The following is a 16,995-nucleotide window of genomic DNA, read 5'->3' as shown; positions in this document are numbered from 1 at the left end:
GATGGCTAATTTTTCTCCACTTGATGGTGGGGTGCACTTTCCTTCTTTATTGTGCTGGTGAGACTTGATTTCTTTTGTCAGAATCCTATATCCATGTATCCACCTTGCCCTCTTGATAACTTTACTTGGATGTCTCAGACATAACTCAAAGTCAGTGCGTCTTAAGCGCTTTCATCATCTTCCTAAAGCTTGGCCCTCTTCCAGTGTTACCTGCCCCTGTGAATTGTGTACATTCTTCTCAGATGGGAAATCTGTGCATCTTTCTTAACTTACGCTGCTCCTTACTTCTTAAATCTACCTAGTTCTTTCCACCTCAGCTGCTGTAATTGAATCCAAATAATCTCTTTCCACCAACATTACTGTGATGACTTCTTTGGCTCCTCCAGCCTTCCTGCCAGCTGTATATTGTGGACTGGACTTTAAAAACCAACTTGTCGGGGCGCCTGGGTGGCTCAGTGGGTTAAGCCACTGCCTTCGGCTCAGGTCATGATCTCAGAGTCCTGGGATCGAGCCCTGCATCGGGCTCTCTGCTCTCTAGGGGAGCCTGCTTCCTCCTCTCTCTCTGCCTGCCTCTCTGCCTGCTTGTGATCTCTCTGTCAAATAAATAAATAAAATCTTTAAAAAAAAAAAATAAAAACCAACTTGTCATGGAGCATGTGGGTGGCTCAGTCTGTTAAGCATCTAACTTCTGCTTTTCCCTCTCCCTCTGCCCCTCCCCCGTTCGTTTTCTCTCACTGCTCCCCCCCACCATAAATCTTAAAAACGACAAAACCTGTCGTATTATTAGGGAAGAAACCTTCAACTTCTGTACTATAAATTGATGTTAGATTAATAGCACAAAGAAACCTTACAAAATCAAAGGGGAAAGCCTCTTAATTCAGTGAAGTTGAAGTTAAAACGTATTCACTGTTTTCAGATTTACAAATTATCTGTCCTTTCACTTTCAGTATGAGAGTAGTCTCTGTTGAACGTCCTTCCTTAGTATTCAGAATGTTTGTTTTAGTCTTTGATTTTGATTAACCACCTGATCCATTCATTACTTTGAGGAAACATTTCTGGGGAGTTGGGTAGTACCTGGTGATGATCTCTCTCCCAACATCTTCCTTCAGTAATTCAGTTGTTAGAATAAATCATTTAGTGTGGAGATATGGGCTAAGCGTAGCCTTTTGCTAAGCCCTGAACACACCATTCCAGAGGAAATTATGAAGTTAGAACCTGAGGAGTTTCTCCTCTATGTTCATAGGGCAAGGGATGGTCAAGACTCCTAGTGTTCTTAAAGTAGATCTTACTCTCTGAAATGTTCCCATCCCTTAACCTGCATGAGAGGGCCCTCCGGCTGAGCCATGTGGAGCTGTCTGACCTATGAGTGAGTTGCACAAGGCCTTAGGAGGAAGAGTCTGTAGGCCCATAGATGCCATTAGCCCCTGGAACTTCACTGCTGTCCTTTTTCTTCAACTGGAGGCGTCCACCCTTTCCTCCTCTGTGGAGAGTGCCAAGAAGCTAGAAGTCCTTCTGTCAGTCAAGGGCCTTACTGGGGAAGAAACCCCAACAATTTGTCTGGCCCAGGAATTCTTATATTTTTGATGGTGAAGATAACATTTATGTGCCTGGATATACAACTTTCTAACAAAGCAGATTTAGTGGACGGTAACAGTACTAGCCAAGAAGAAAATAGGCACAAAACTATTAGCATCTTCTTTCCTTATCTTACTCCTAGAAAAGAGAAGGTAGCTTTGCTTCTTATGGCTCATTTATGCTGTGTTATCTTAGAAGAGAATAGTGTGAAGGGGAAGTACACTGAATGGACTGGGTAGAAACAGATAAACTGAGAGTCCAGGGGAACCAGCACACTGCTGGTATGGGTGTTCCTAGTCAAAGGATGCTGTGGGTGTCAGGTCTGTGCTGAGGGGCATGGAGTCTAAGGTACATTTAGGGCACCTGAAGTAGCAGTGAGTAAGATAGAGATAGCAAGAAATCCGTGCCTTGTGCTGACAAATACAACAATTGAAGAACATAGACAAAAGTTCTGGATCCTCTCTTGGTTTTCTGACACTTTCTTAACCTGAAATTTTTCTAGAATCCTAAGGAGAAGGGCCCCAAAAGAATGAATTTATCAACCCTTGAAAAAGGGGCTTGAAGTAAATGAATGAGAATATTTTGCTCCTACTGTTACAGACCATAATTCATACAGTCAAGCATTTTGAGAGGGAAAATGGAAACCTGTAATACAAATTCTCAGTAGAAAAAATACTGCAGTGATGTAATTTCATAGCAGAGCTTCTGAAAAAATAACTGTAATTGAAAAATAGTCTGATGTAGCTCCTGCTAAAAAAAATAATTTCTAGAGCTGGGATCTGCTCCCCGTTCCCGAGAGTGAATGAATGTTCACTGAAATGGAGCTATCCTTGCTTTGTTTGTGCACTGTGTGTAGTGGCTTTCATGCTGCAAGGACAACCATGCAGTTGCAGCTACAACACATGGAATGGCCTCTTTACGTCGTGGTCTGTAAGAAAAATTTGTGGATTTCTGAAGAAGATCAACTAAAGTTAGTTTTCAATACAGCAAAACTATAAAGAGAAATAAAAATGTTAGATAAAAATACCAGAAAATTGGAAGATTATACAAACACACACACACACACATTCTCACACACAATCTACTGTTCACCTAAGAGTGAAACAAATTGCACAAATGAACACAAGGAATGTTATAAAAACATAATAGAAAAAAACTTTTCCAATATGTAGGAATGCCTGTGTTCAGATAGACAGGGACACCACCTGCCAGGGGACGCACCTGATGGAGAAACTAGCGAACTTGGAGAGAGCCCACTCTCTGCATGAACATAAATATTTCTAAGGAAAAACTTGGGCTTCTTAAGGAATTCTAAATGGCGTCTGTAAAGCTAGAGGGTGGCCAAACAATGTATGCTGGCTTCTGAAATTAATATATGAGCTCCCCATTCTTGTAGCTTTGTAGAAGATTATATTTTAATCCTGAGGTGGTGTTAATTGGGTCTGTCTTGGTAAATGTTTAGGATTTACCAGCATTTCAGTTGAGGTAGACACAGTGTAATTTCTGGAGTATATTGTTCAAAGGGAAGTAGCAGCAATGGTGTTGGGACACTGAGCCATCTGTGCAGTGTCCCCTCTCAGATCACAGTATCTAAAGGGTCATGGAAAACATGGGACTGATTTAAGATAACCTTTGTCTCTGGAAAGATCTCATGATCAGTGAAACAGTAGGATAAGGAACTTCCTCTAATGAGAATGCGCATATTGGTGGGGCAAGGATTACAGCTAGTAGCAGAAGTTACTGTGACAACAGCATTCTGTACCCTGTAAGAGGTGGTTGGCAGAAATTAGGAGGGGTCATTAAGCCCCAGCCTAGTAGACTGAGTTTGGATAGGGTTTCATTCCCAGCCATCTCAGACCAGAGGAGAGTGAACAGACTGTTCATCTCCTCCAAACAAAGCAGCTGATTCATTCCAGTGTGAAATGGTTGTGGGGGTATAATCTAAGTAAAAATAATCAAAATAATGTCAGTTTGTTAATGAAAGCTAGAAAGTGATGTTAAAATCAATGTTCTATTCAAATCACACTGTATTCTTCGCTAAGCATAAGGGTCACTGGTGATAATTTTACAGTTACCTCTTTTGAAACAGTAAAACCCAAATAGTTATTATACAAATAAGTCAGTGGCCAAAGCTAAGCGAAATAATGTATTTTAAGTTCTAAATGATAACCTGTTGTTTTGCTTTACCAGTCATTTTGTGTGTGTGCGTGCGCATATGTCTCTCTTGAAGTAATCCTGATAGTCCCAAGATGTTGGGATCCTGATGTCCTGGGGAAATTGTACTGTGGTCATTAAAATCATTCATCCGCAGTAAATAAACCCAACAGAATAAGCATGTTGCCAATAAAGACATTTCTCAACACATTCTTTCCTGTATTTTAGAAAAGGCGCCGGCGGATTGACCGAAGTATGATTGGCGAGCCAACAAATTTTGTGCACACGGCTCACGTAGGATCGGGAGACCTATTCAGTGGAATGAATTCAGTAAGTGCATTGGTGGAAGATGCAAATGGGTGTTGGGGTGTAGACTTAGGTCACCTGTATGACAGCTGCATACATTCCTTAAGATTATACAGCACTCAGTGAATTTGTAGACACTGAATATAAATAAATACATAATATGAGCAAAGAAGAAAATGAGCAGTGGAAAATTAATCTCTCCTCTAACTTGCTAAACTATGCCTTTATTTCTACCTTTCACCTGAAAAAATACTGAAAAGGAGTTGAGTTTACAATGATATATAGTTATAGCCCTTTGGCTCTCCTGACTCCTTGCAAAGGAATGTGAATGTCATCCTTTTAGTAATATTTAATTTCTTCTCTCTTCAATTAAGTTGCCTTTTGCAAACATTTATTGCATTTACCTTATAAAAGACTAGCCTTTTATTGATATTAGAATGTTTGTGATTTACTCATAATTAATGTAAATACTTGTATATATTTGCTATCTTTTATAGAGATTTCAGTGAATTTCAAAACATAATTTAGATTTACTCACTTGAACATGTGTACTCCTTAATGTTCAGCCAACAAAACAGTGCTCTGTAAGAGAAGCACTCTCAAGTCAGGGAGTCCTTCTTTTTGTCCTAAAGTAATAAGCTACAAAGTATCGAGCCTCTTTCCCCCAAATGTAAAGTAAACTGATGTGTTTAAATGACCTCTAAAGTGTTTAGAACCAGAAAGACAATAAGGCTTGTATAAATATAGAATTATCCATTGTATACTTGTTTACTGGACAGAAATGACAAAAGACTTAATAAGAGCTCAGAGACTTTTAAAATAGGTAGATCATATATCCTGGATACAGCAAGAAGTTTGTCGCATCAGTTACTAGGTGAGCAAAGGGATAACGTGTAGCTTCCTGAAAGGAAACATCTTGTTTGTTTTAAATCTGTAGGAAAAATACTTTGTTTTGTTCAACTGCTTTTGTGGAAATGTAAGAGGTGTCAGGTTACTGTCACAATACAATTCAGTAGCTTTGTTTCCTGGCTCAGCATGAAATGAAAAGATCAAATGAGAACCTATAGCTTTTGTTAATAGGGTTATTATTACACATACAAGTAGAGCGAGTGGCTTAAATTTATTATACATGAATTTTATTTTCTTAACAAATGTGTTCTTCCCCATTTCACATTTTTCAAAAACTCCAGAATGAAATTTTTAGTTCATGGTATTTAACTTTTAAAATACTGTTTATACACATTTCAGGATTTCTTTAAAAATTCCTCTTTGACATTTTGTCTGCACTAGGAGCTTTTCATGGATGTGGGGGACGCTCATTGCCAGCAGCGTAGCTAGAGCTTGAGGACAGTCTCCTTCCTGTAGGGCATCCGGGTCTGCGGCTTCAGCTGAGAGCTGGTTCCAGACAGCCCTCTGCTGTTAGTCTTCCTGCGGAGTCCAGGCAGCCTGCTCTGTTCACGGACTAGGTGTTTTTATGAAGTGTTTGAGCTTTTTAGAACCCACTGTGTCTCCAAGAGGTTTTCTGTCTGTGTGATGATGCGCACACGCGGTTCCAGGCTGCTGCTTGAGCGGGTGTGTTAGGGTCAATGTTACGGAATCCCCGAGTTCCTGCAGGTGACATCAGTGGAGAGATGTCACAGATATGAGCCTGATTTGGTGAGAGAACTCTTTTCTTTTGTGCAATAATAATATTGCACAGAGTGAGACAAAACCATAAATGTGGTTTATCTGCAGAAATAGGATAGACTAACTTAAGGCAAACTAAGAACTGAGCAGCATGGATGAGGTACTTGGCTCTGTGCAAATGGAATGGCCTGGCCGCACTGGATTCCTGAAGGGGCAGATGACTTGGGGGAGTGTCTCTTTTCCTCTAAACACACTATTCTTCCCAAGATTATCTTTCATACTAGAAATAGATCCCATGACTCTTTTAATTTTTTTTTTTAAATTTTGTTTTTTATAAACATATATTTTTATCCCCAGGGGTACAGGTCTGTGAATCGCCAGGTTTACATACTTCACAGCACTCACCATAGCACATACCCTCCCCAATGTCCATAACCCCCCCCCAACCCCCCTCCCCCCCATCAACCCTCAGTTTGTTTTGTGAGATTAAGAGTCACTTATGGTTTGTCTCCCTCCCAATCCCATCTTGTTTCATTTACTCTTCTCCTACCCCCTTAACCCCCCATGTTGCATCTCCTCTCCCTCATATCAGGGAGATCATATGATAGTTGTCTTTCTCCGATTGACTTATTTCGCTAAGCATGATACCCTCTAGTTCCATCCACGTCGCCCATGACTCTTTTAATAAGAGAGTGTTGTTGTGTTAAAATACAATATATACACAGTCAAAAATAATCCATTAGAAGATCCAAATTGTTTGAGATTGAACAATTGACTTTTGGAGGAAAACCAGTTTTTTTCTTGCCTAGAATCAGCATGACATTATGAATGCACTATGGAAAAAACACAAAAATGTTACTTTTTATAAATAGCTCTGAAATGCCTAGAAAAGGGTAACATGTTAGGTGGGGGAATTTTTGGTACCTGCATAGAAACATGTTCATGCCACAAAATTGGTTACCTGAAAGGAACAGGAAATGACTTTGAACAGATAGTTTATACTGGTAGCCTTCTCAGACTGAGCAAGGTTACTGAAAATAAATAGGCCTATAGATTTCAGGGTTTTTTTTTTTTTTTTAAATACTTCTAACTGAAGTGGTCATTTGAGTAATGTGAATATAGATAAGGCCATAATTAGAGTAGGATGTTCCACCTAAGATTTTTCTCAGTGAAACCCTTCTGGATTCTAAAGAAGGTATACATTTTATATTTTGCTTTTCTACTAGAATAAATTTAAACCTGCCTTGCTCAGAAAATAGGCAGATCTTACTTCCTTTGCTTAAACATACTGACTCAGGATTGCCGTTGAAAATACCTCACACAGCATATTTTCTATCAAGTGCACAGTAAGTATTTGATAAGTAGATTAATTAATGGATGTTGTTCCCATCCGTTGTCCCCCAAGGGAACCATGGACAGGTGAGGGACCCTTCGAGCAGATCACACCTGCTCGGCCTCAGCACTGTGCAGTCAGTAGCTCCAGCACCTTCTCACTGCTCCTTTTTCTGGCAATCTAGCCTGATTCTCTTCTTCTGTACTTACCATTTGTTGCTAGTTGGTATGAACTAAGATTGGAGTAATTTTGGTCCACTAAGGGCACTTCTCAGCTTGCCGATAAGTTCATTTGCCTTTGCTTCCACCAAGTAAAAGAAGAACCCAGCAGTTCGGTATCCTACAGGCCATCAGAAAATAGCCCTGTTTGGTGGGGAGGAGAGATTATCATGTTAACTATTTCACAGATCTTTAGAGAGGATAAATACTTAACCCAGGTTACAATGACTATAGATGAATAAATCTGGACTACCGTCCAAGTCTTTGGATTCTTTAAGGCTGTATCAGTTATGTTAGTTTTATCACATGGGACCTTTGAAAATTTATCTTTGGTCTAATTTCATTTGTATTTATTTTTATTTGATTCTCAGTAATTGAGGTGATCATGTATGTGAACGAGGTGTCTGTAAATTAAGAACTGGAGTTGCTCTGTATACTTCTGTTTTTGAAATGTTACCAAGTACATTGTGAATCACAAAACAGTTACTTTATCACTGCTAAGTGGGGAGAGGGAGTTGAAGCCTGAAATGTGTTTTTAGTAGCCTCACCATTTCCCTAAGGGCAATCAGAAATTTAAGTCTATAAAAACAGAATTTTTTCTATAGAAAGGATCCTTCTCAAAACTGCTTGGCTAAAACGTTGAGACCAGGATCAGTTGCATTGTCCCTAGTTTTTTATTTGGTTCTGTTTTTGTCTTATTTTAGGTTAGCTCCATTCAGAACCAGATGCAGTCCAAGGGGGGCTACGGGGGTGGGATGTCTGCCAGTGTGCAGATGCAACTTGTGGATACGAAGGCTGGATAGCCCCGAGTCCTGTCTCCTGTGAGTATCTGCGTCATATGCTGGAAAAGGCCAAAATATTTTACCCTGCTAAGGGTTTCACGGGCTGGTTGTAGGCACTTTGAGTAGTAGTTTTCACTTGTTTTCCTCATGACCAACAGCCAGGTGGGGAGGAGCCTTTGACAGATAGTGTCCTTTAAACATGAATGAAATGACTATTTTGAGTATTGATACTTTGGGGAATGTCCTGTGTAGTGAAGTACCTTGATGTTTTAGACTGCATGATTGAGAAATCTTTGATAAACTTTACAAATTAAACATCAAAGTGTAAAAATAATTTGGATTTTTCTTTTGGTTTTATAGGTCATTGTGAATTTGTGTTTTCTCTTTTCACTCCTCTTTAATTTGTTGTTGTGATTCCTTTTCAAATACAAAAAAGAAGTGTGATGGCATCTTGTTCACCCTGTTGTGATTTCTCCAGTGAGACGTTCTTGTTCTGCTCTGAAGAAGCTGTTGTCAGATGAACCTTGCATTTCCTTCGGCTGGCATGCATGCCTTTGGACTCACGGACTTTGGATCGTGGCTTCATTTTTATCAATTATGGATCTGATCTTAGCATGATCTTTTTTTGTGAATGCTAGCACTATTTTGCATCCCCCCCCCCCCATTTTAAACATTTCTATTTCCATCTCCAGCCCTCTGCCTTATGAGTTTGTTGGTAAGGTAGGACCTGCTATTGTTAGTCACTGTTTCTGTATATTTTGGAAGGTATGACATCCATAAGCACAATGATCATTTTTATTCATTTGAAACTTGAGCAGAATAGATACCGCATGCTTTATGAAGTTGCTTTGTCTGGGAGCCCAGAAATGAGTGTTTCTTTGCTGCTGTGGGCTGAGGGTAACTGCTGCTGTTAGACAGAGGTTAGCTGTGGCACCAAGTCATATCAGTTTCACACACACAAAGGTAACCTGTAGCTTACTCTATAATTAAAATCTGGCATTCATAAGGTGTTCATTCAGTTGTAAATGTTCGATGTATTTATTCTGAGAGTGAGGACCTGTGATTTGCGAACAGGTGTGGTTGTGTGTCAGAGTGTTGTGGTGAGGCCCTCGTCCAGGCTCACTGTGTATTCACTCTGTTTTGACTTATTGTAATATGATGATCTATGTGTTTCCACTATTAACTTCTGGCCGGTACTACTAACTGCAGTGTCAGTGGCCTTTCCATATTCAAACCTGTTTTGGGGCAGTGGAAGTTAACCCAGAGCAATAGAGTGACTTGGCCGAATTGTTGCCAGTGAAGAAATCTATATGGTGATTTGTCAGGAGATTGGTGTTGCTCAGGCTCCAGAATCTTTATTCTTCATAGATGATGTGTATTTCGGATATTTCTGTAAGTACTTTCCCTTCTCTGTGAGGGCGTGGTGTATGTATTCTTGTTTAAATCCTATGTCCAGTGCAGTCCTGACTAACTACATTTAGTAGGATTAATATTTTATGCAGCAAATGGGACTTAGGTGAATATGTAGACAGCTAAGAAATTAGGTAAGTAATTATTTTCTTTGCATCTTAGTCCCAGGTTCTTATGAACCAGGTAACTGGATAAATAGCTTATATAAGGCAAACCAGGAAAGTGGTGCTTCTGAATAGAACTGACATGTGCAGTGAGGCGCTGGATTCCTCAGTGCTTGTATTTCAACAGTTGGAGGCTTCATAGGTGTCAGTCCCAGAGAGAATCTGTCAAGGAAACATTCATGCTTACTAATAAAAAAAGGCCGTTTGCAGCTTAATTTATGGTGTGTATACTGCGTTCTGGCATTTGCTGAGGACCCATGTCGTTCTTCTCGGCCAGAGTCTGTGTCCTGCCATGGATAGTGCTTTGTCCAAGGTCTTACAAGACATTGGATTTTCTGGGCCTTGTCCATAGTGATGCTCTTTAGTCTATTTTGACTTTAAAAATTAGTAGAACTTTTATATATGTCCTATAACTCCAGGATTCCTCGTACAGGGAGCCCCGCTTCTTTTGTCTTGAACTCCTGATTTGTTTTACTCCTCTTTTTTCTAATCAAGATCTTCTGTGTGGACCAAATACTTCACTGAGTTCCGGAGCATATCTCCGTGGTGACCCCAAGGCTATGCTCTTGAGTGTGTAACTAACCTGCAGTAGCCACCCCGTGTGCAAGACCATATGCCGAGGGAAGGTGCCAATAAATTCAAGAAGAAATGACAAAAAATTTTAACACAGTAATCCTAAACACAGATTTTTTAGGGAGGCTTGAAGATAGTGAAGGGTGGCAAGTTCCCCACATCATCCGTGGGATTGTAAATCTTGGGCCATGTGTCTTATTTTAAAATTGAATCTAAAGTAATAGGATTGACTGTTAGTACTTTGCTGAAATACATGCTAACATTCAGTGCACAGGAAACTGAATGAAGGTTTAACCAATGCCATGGATTCTGTCAGTGATCTGCATTCGCTACAAGAGGTGCTTTCCCATGATGTAGGCAGAAGTTGGTGCCAATAAGAAATCCAATGCAGCATTATCGCCTTTAAAGATATTTTGTGAGTATATATTAGCTTTCACTTTTGTTATTAAATTATAGCAGTTTCATTATAGAGAGCAAGTAAGTTTGCCTTGATTTTGTTTAAAATGACTTCTGCTCAGCACCCAGAAGATAAAATTGACATATTTTTATAATATAAGCATACTTTTTTTGTACATTGTGTTCATTCAGTGTTGGCTTGTAGATATTAAAAGGAAGTATTGATTTTGATTCAATAAATGTTTTCTTTCCATCCTGGTTTGGTTTTTCCTTTCTTAGTTCAGGCCAACTAGAATTCACTCACAGGGTATTTTTAGCATTCTTATAGTTTCAGTTAAGATTAATGTCCTGCAAAACCATCCCTTTTTAAAAGCTGGTAGCTACCATATTGGGCAGGTATGGACCATTTCCAACATGACAGCAAGTTTGGAGGTAGCTGACAGTTTGCTCCTCAGGAAAAACTTCCAGTGTCTAGAGGCAGTTTGGGTTGTCACAGCTTGAGGCATGGGGGCTGTCTGGTGGGAGGGAGTAGGCAGCAGGAGGGGCTGCTAACCATCTGTGGTGCAGAGAACAGCATCCTCCCAGCCCCAAATGTCATAGTGCCACAGCTGAGAATCCCTGGCTTTGGACAAAGAATATGGATATATTCACCAAGTACATCCAGTTAGAAACTCCTCACTGCGTGGAACCTTGTGCATTGGGCCGTAGGTTTGGCTGTATTAGGAGATGGGCCAAGTAAGGTTGGTTCTAAAGTAGAAAAATCAATGGGAAAAATATTAACATTTCAAAAAATTTTCATAACATTTGTCATTTCATGGCCAAAGACTGAGGTAATTTGGTTAAGGTGAAGTTCTTTCCACAACTGATAAAATAGAATAAGGCATCCTGATTAAAGTATCTGAAGAAACTGATAGTGGTTTATCAGGATTCTATTTTGAGCACATTTTCAAAGGACATGAATAAAATGCACAAGGGTTCATAAGATAAACTGTTTTTATAGATCTATCCTACTTTTTGTGCTTTAGAGACATAGCTGGGAATTTGCTAAAACTTGTGGAAATGCAAAAATCTTCAAAACTGACAGGAAATGATTTACCCTCTGCTTAAAATACGCTTTGAGGACACTACAAAGAAAGCAAAGGAAAGGTTACCTTAGGTTTATTGTCTCCATTCCTCACGGGGTTAATAAAACTTAAACCAGTAAGCAACTCATGTTGCTCAGACTTTATATTTTTAGCACATTCACTTTTCATTTTTTTTGTTTTTGATGCTTTCCGCCAGGTAGCTATAGCCTCTGGGCTGCGTGTAACCCCAACCTTCATCCTCCAGTCTCATCATCTTAACAATTTCTGTCTGCCCTTTGATGCCCAAAGGAAGGAAGCTAGTATCAGAATAAGGAGAGCCAGATGTTTGATCCGGAGCCTCACAAGCAGTGGGAAAGGGTGTGCTCCTGTTGCTGAAGGCCAGGTGATGGGAGTCTGACAGCCAGGTGACAGCCGCAGAGCGAAGACGCTGGCCAACTCTAACCCACACTCCACTGGATCCTTTACAACTCAATTGTGTGGAAACTTTAGATCAGTGAATGCATGATAGCCTGCTCTGGGGGCCCAGAAAGGACTCCCAAGCAAGGGTTTTTATTTTTGGTTTTGGTCTGTTCAAGGATCAGCAAGAAAGATTATTATTTAAAATTCCTCAGAGCTTCACCTGATCACCTTTTTCTTCATCTATTAGTTTCAGCTGCCTCAACACATACCTCCTTTATACCATCTGGGCCTTTCAAATATTTGAGCTGATTCTTTACATTAGATCCCGATTCTGTGCAGCAGCACACTCAGGCACTGTCCACAGACATTTTAGTTGAGGTTTCTGGGTGTCTGGAAACATCACTGTTTCACTGTTCAGAACCGTGCAGACAAGAGGTTAAGAATTGTCATTGATGCTTTGAGCATAAGCACTCAGAGTCCAAATTCCAATTCTCAAGTTATCAATAATGTCTGTTTTGTCACATTAACATTTTCATTTTCATGAAAATTAACATTTTCATTTCTGGTTTTGCTTATATCTGATTTTTGCTGCTTGGATAGTAGCTTTGTGGGGGCTCTTTGGACAAAATACCCCAGACCAGACAGCTTATAAACAAGAGGAGTTGACTTCTTACAGTTCTGGGGGCTGGAAGTCCATGATCAGGGAGCCAGCGTGGTCCTGTGAGGGGGGCTCCTCCAGGATGCAGACTCCTCAGATCTTCCTGTGCTGAAGGGGCTAGGAATCTCATACGGCATCTCTTCACAAGTGACACGCTCATGACACATGTCACCTGCAGGGGTTAGGATTTCACCATGAACTATTGGGGGGGCGAGGCATTCAGACCATAGCACGCAGCTATAGGAGGTGAGTGACTGCAACTGCCCCTCGTGAGATGTGGCCACCTCCAGCGTGGAGCGTGTGCATCGTGGAGCCGAGGCTGCAGGCCAGGAGCCTCTCGGGGTCAGGTACAACTGCAACTGAGAAACAGAAACAACTGATCCTCCCCTAGGACACTAACATGACAGGTAGACATTTCAGAAAAAAAACCAGCCTGTAAGGTCATCTGAGGGATGAGAACTTGAAATGGAAGATTCCAGTGATTCAGCCTCTGCTGAGCAAGGAAGATGCTCTGAAGGAGAGGGAATATCAAAAAGAAATGCTCTTTGCCTGCTTTGTGTGTTGAAATTTTAAAAAAAACTATCATTTATACTTTCCCACTTCACAGTTTGTTCAATAAACCTTTTGTTTGGAAGATGTGTATCCAGCTCTGGGAAATTATTTCTCTGGTTATTTCTTGTGAGGATTATCAGATTTCTGAGTAGCAGCAGTGAGCTCTAGTATATAAAGGAGTACTACTTTACACATACTGGTGAGAGAAAATTATTCTGAACGAGTATATTCTATCTAGACCAAACTCTCAAGGAGGTGAGATGGTAAAACAAAGATGAACAGGCAAGCAGTCAGAAACTATGCCACACCCCTTTCTGAAAATACACCCGGGAAAGTATGCTCCGCAAGGACCAGCGGAACACACTAAGTACTATGATTTAAAGGTATCTCAGGACTTTGACATCTGAGGCTGACCTAAACAGCAATCTATCCAAAGAAGAATAGACATCAGGAAGATTTTAGGAAAACTGGTCCCAAGAAACATCATTAAATAGATGCCATTTACGAGCTGCAAGATTGGTGCATCCACCGATCTTTTTTTGCACATTATGTGCCCAACGCGCTGTTTATGCACTGGGGCTACAGCAGTGAGCAGACCAAATTCCTTTACCCTCTAGGAGCTTTCATTCTAGTGTTGGGGTGCAGACATGAAGCCAAACAAATTCTGTCAGGTCAGAAATGGAGACATGGTCTGGACAAACAGCCGGGCATACTGGAGAAGAGCTGCATTTTAAACATCACTGTGCTGAGACCATGGTATGGAACGGAGACGATCTCAGTAATATGGTGAGAAAAAATGTACTGTCAGGAAGCGAAAACGACAATTCTTGGTATTCTAGTATAAACCAAAAACTTGTCTGAAGGTAAGACAGACTTTTGAGTGAATGACACATGAAAGTCAGGCCCCTAGAAGAGCGTCAGCCATGCAAATTAAGTTCTGAGTGAAATTTAAGAAAATTGTCATTTGAGAGATACAGGTTTAGTTACAAATAATTGCCTTTGAGGGCCCACAGGTACATCACCACAGGATTCAGATCTTTTAAAATCAAACCATAAAAGACAGCTACTTTCACAGAACACAAAGTACAGTTTAGAAAACTGGAAACCACATTCAGAAGATGGTGGCGGGGAAAGACAGGGAGAGCGCAGAGTGCTAATCTCTCATGTACGTACTGGGAGTGCGTCAAGTATTTACCCCTTTATGGCTATAAACAACGGTGTTTTATGTCAGTTGTATCTCACAACTAGGAAAACATTTAATTCTAAAACTAACAAAAGAGGGGTGCCTGGCTGGCTCCATCGCTAAAGCATGCAACTCGATCTTGGGGTCATGAGTTTGAGCCCAATGTGGGGTGCAGACCTTACTTAAAAAACAGAGAAACTTACATGTAAAAATAAAACCATAACTGGAATGAGGGAAAAGGAAGTCTATTGCAAGTCTCCTTTTTTGTTGCATAAAGTCATTTGTAGCATTCAAAGTTGATGAGTGAAGAAATTAAACTATGCCAAATTATTTACAATTAAGGAGGTGACCTGCAGAAGAATTCAAAATGTAAAGACCTGTAAAAGTAGGAATGGAATATTAGAAGTGGACATGGAGACTTATTTTTTAAGTACTTCCAGTCTATCCTATTTGGGTTTCATTTTCTTTATACTACCAATTTCTTAATAATATAAAACAAAATAACGTTACATTTTAAGCAGATATTAGAGAGATATCTTTAGTGGGATGGCAGAGTAGGAAGCTCCAGGCTGTTGTTTGCCCCCCGACACACCAAATACTAGAGGACCAAAATAGCTGTGTGAGAATGCTAGCGATCGGCTAAGCTGCAGCACCAAGTGAACACCTAACAGAAAAGGCCACACTCAAAATGGTCAGAAATTTTGAGGTGTCCCTGTCCCACCCTGTGCTGGTACAGTACACCTCAGTGGTGAGGAAACAACCCAATCCTGTTTCTCCCTTGGGACTCGAAGAATGAAACTTGCTTGTAACTTTCTGACTTGCCTGGGGACTGGTTTGTCTTGCCTGACTCAGAATGTGCTGGAAATGATGGTATCGGGTGAAGGCAGGCTGAAGGCTGCTGACTACAGGCACCGGTGCGGTAGTGGGTTAGAACTCCAGGTGGTGTGAAGACCCATGGATGGCTGTGGACAAGAAATCACAGACAGAGGAATAGAAAAATTCAAGTCTCCTGAGAATGGGCAGGAATGAGAGTTTTAATGGAAATGAGACCATGTAAAAGCAGTTGGTATGTGAGGAACTGAAACAGAGGCCCACATGTGGTCCCAGGCAAGATGTTTCCTCAGCAGAGATCTGAGAGGACCATGAGCCTTTCGGTTGGGCTGATGAGTCAAAGTCTTCCCCTGCATGAACCTGGTCTCTGAAGAGTGGGAGAGGTGGCTACTTTCTCAAATGCCAAAATCTTAACAAAAGATCACAAGCCATAGAAAAAACAAAACATGGCTCATTCAAAGAACAAAATGATCTCTAGAAATCAATCTTTAAAAAATGCAGACCTCTGACTTACCACAAGGGTCTTAAGTATGCTCAGTGAGCTAAATGAACATAGACAAATATATATTTTCTCTTCCTGGTGACTTAATAGCATTTTCTTTTCTCTAGCTTACTTTATTGTAAGAATACAGTATAGAATATATATAATACAAAATGTGTTTTAGTTGGCTGTTGTTGGTAAGGCTTCTGGTCAACAATAGGCTATTAGGAGTTAAGTTTTGAGGGAGTCAGAAGTTGTATGTGACTTATGTATGACTACATGGGGTGGGGGTTGTGGTCAGCACCCCTAAGCCCCACATTGTTCAAGGGTAAACTATATAATGAAATTATCAAAAGTCAAAGAAAGAGAACCTTAAAGGCAGCAAGAAGAAAGCAATGCACAAAATTCTCAAAAAATACCAACTAGAATTCAATAGCACTGTAAAGGATTATGCAGGATGGCCAGGGGAGATGTATTCCTAGAATGCAAGAATGGTTCAATATAAGAAAATCAGTGTAATATACCACATTTACAGAATGATGGAGGAAAAACCAGTAGGATCATCAAAGTACAGAAAAAAGCATCTGACAAAATTCAAGAAACTATTAATAGAAAACATTGAACAAAATGAAGGCTGTAGATGGAAAGTCCACAGCTAACATACTCGGTGGTGAAAGACTGAAAGCTCTAAGATCAGGAACAAGACTTCAATGCCTACTTTCACCCTTCTATTCAACAAAATACTGGAATTGCTAGCCACAGCAGTTAACGGCAAGCAAAGGAAATGAAGGCATCCATACTAGAAAGGAAGAGGTAATATAAGCTCTGATCACAAACAGCATGGTCTGTTATGTAGAAAGTCCTAAAGATTGCACTAAACAAAAGAAAAAAAATGTGAGGTAAACTTCGCAAAGCTGCAAATTCAAAATCAACACACAAAAATCAGTTATGTTTCTATATGCTAATCCTAACCATCCAAAAAATCAGTTATGTTTCTATATGCTAATACTAACAATCCAAAAGGAAATTAACAAAACAATTCTGCTTATAATAGTATCAAGACAAATAAAATACTTAGGAATAATTTAACCAAGACAAAGACTTACGCATTGAAAACTATTAGTGAAAGAAATTATAGACACAGAAACTATTAGTGAAAGAAATTATAGACACAGAAGAGGGAAAGGCATCTGTGTTTATGGATTGTAAGACTTAATATCGTTAAGATGTCAGTACTATATAAGGTGATCTACAGATTCAATGCTATCT

At 40.1% G+C, this 16,995-nt stretch overlaps 1 protein-coding gene across 4 annotated transcripts in view; it reads left to right on the top strand.

The window, feature by feature from the left end:
* Positions 1–10,795, top strand: part of LOC111140903 (CDC42 small effector 2) — a 116,800-nt gene extending 106,005 nt beyond the window's left edge. For 3 of the 4 annotated variants that reach the window (XM_022493155.1, XM_022493154.1, XM_022493156.1), the window contains exons 4-6: positions 3,958–4,059; positions 7,917–8,033; positions 8,431–10,795. In XM_022493155.1, coding sequence (XP_022348863.1) covers positions 3,958–4,059; positions 7,917–8,015 — 201 coding nt within the window. In that variant the 3' untranslated portion in view covers positions 8,016–8,033; positions 8,431–10,795. Of the gene's footprint in view, positions 1–3,957; positions 4,060–7,916; positions 8,034–8,354 lie in introns of all 4 variants that reach the window. The other variant, XM_022493157.1, reaches the window with a different exon arrangement.
* The last annotated feature ends 6,200 nt before the right edge of the window (positions 10,796–16,995 follow it).

The sequence above is a fragment of the Enhydra lutris genome, unplaced genomic scaffold (assembly GCF_002288905.1).
Source record: "Enhydra lutris kenyoni isolate GAN:26980312 unplaced genomic scaffold, ASM228890v2 scaffoldscaffold5, whole genome shotgun sequence".
Classification (NCBI taxonomy): domain Eukaryota; kingdom Metazoa; phylum Chordata; class Mammalia; order Carnivora; family Mustelidae; genus Enhydra; species Enhydra lutris.
Note: the sequence above shows the minus strand (reverse complement) of the source record. Positions and strands in the feature narration are given on the sequence as shown.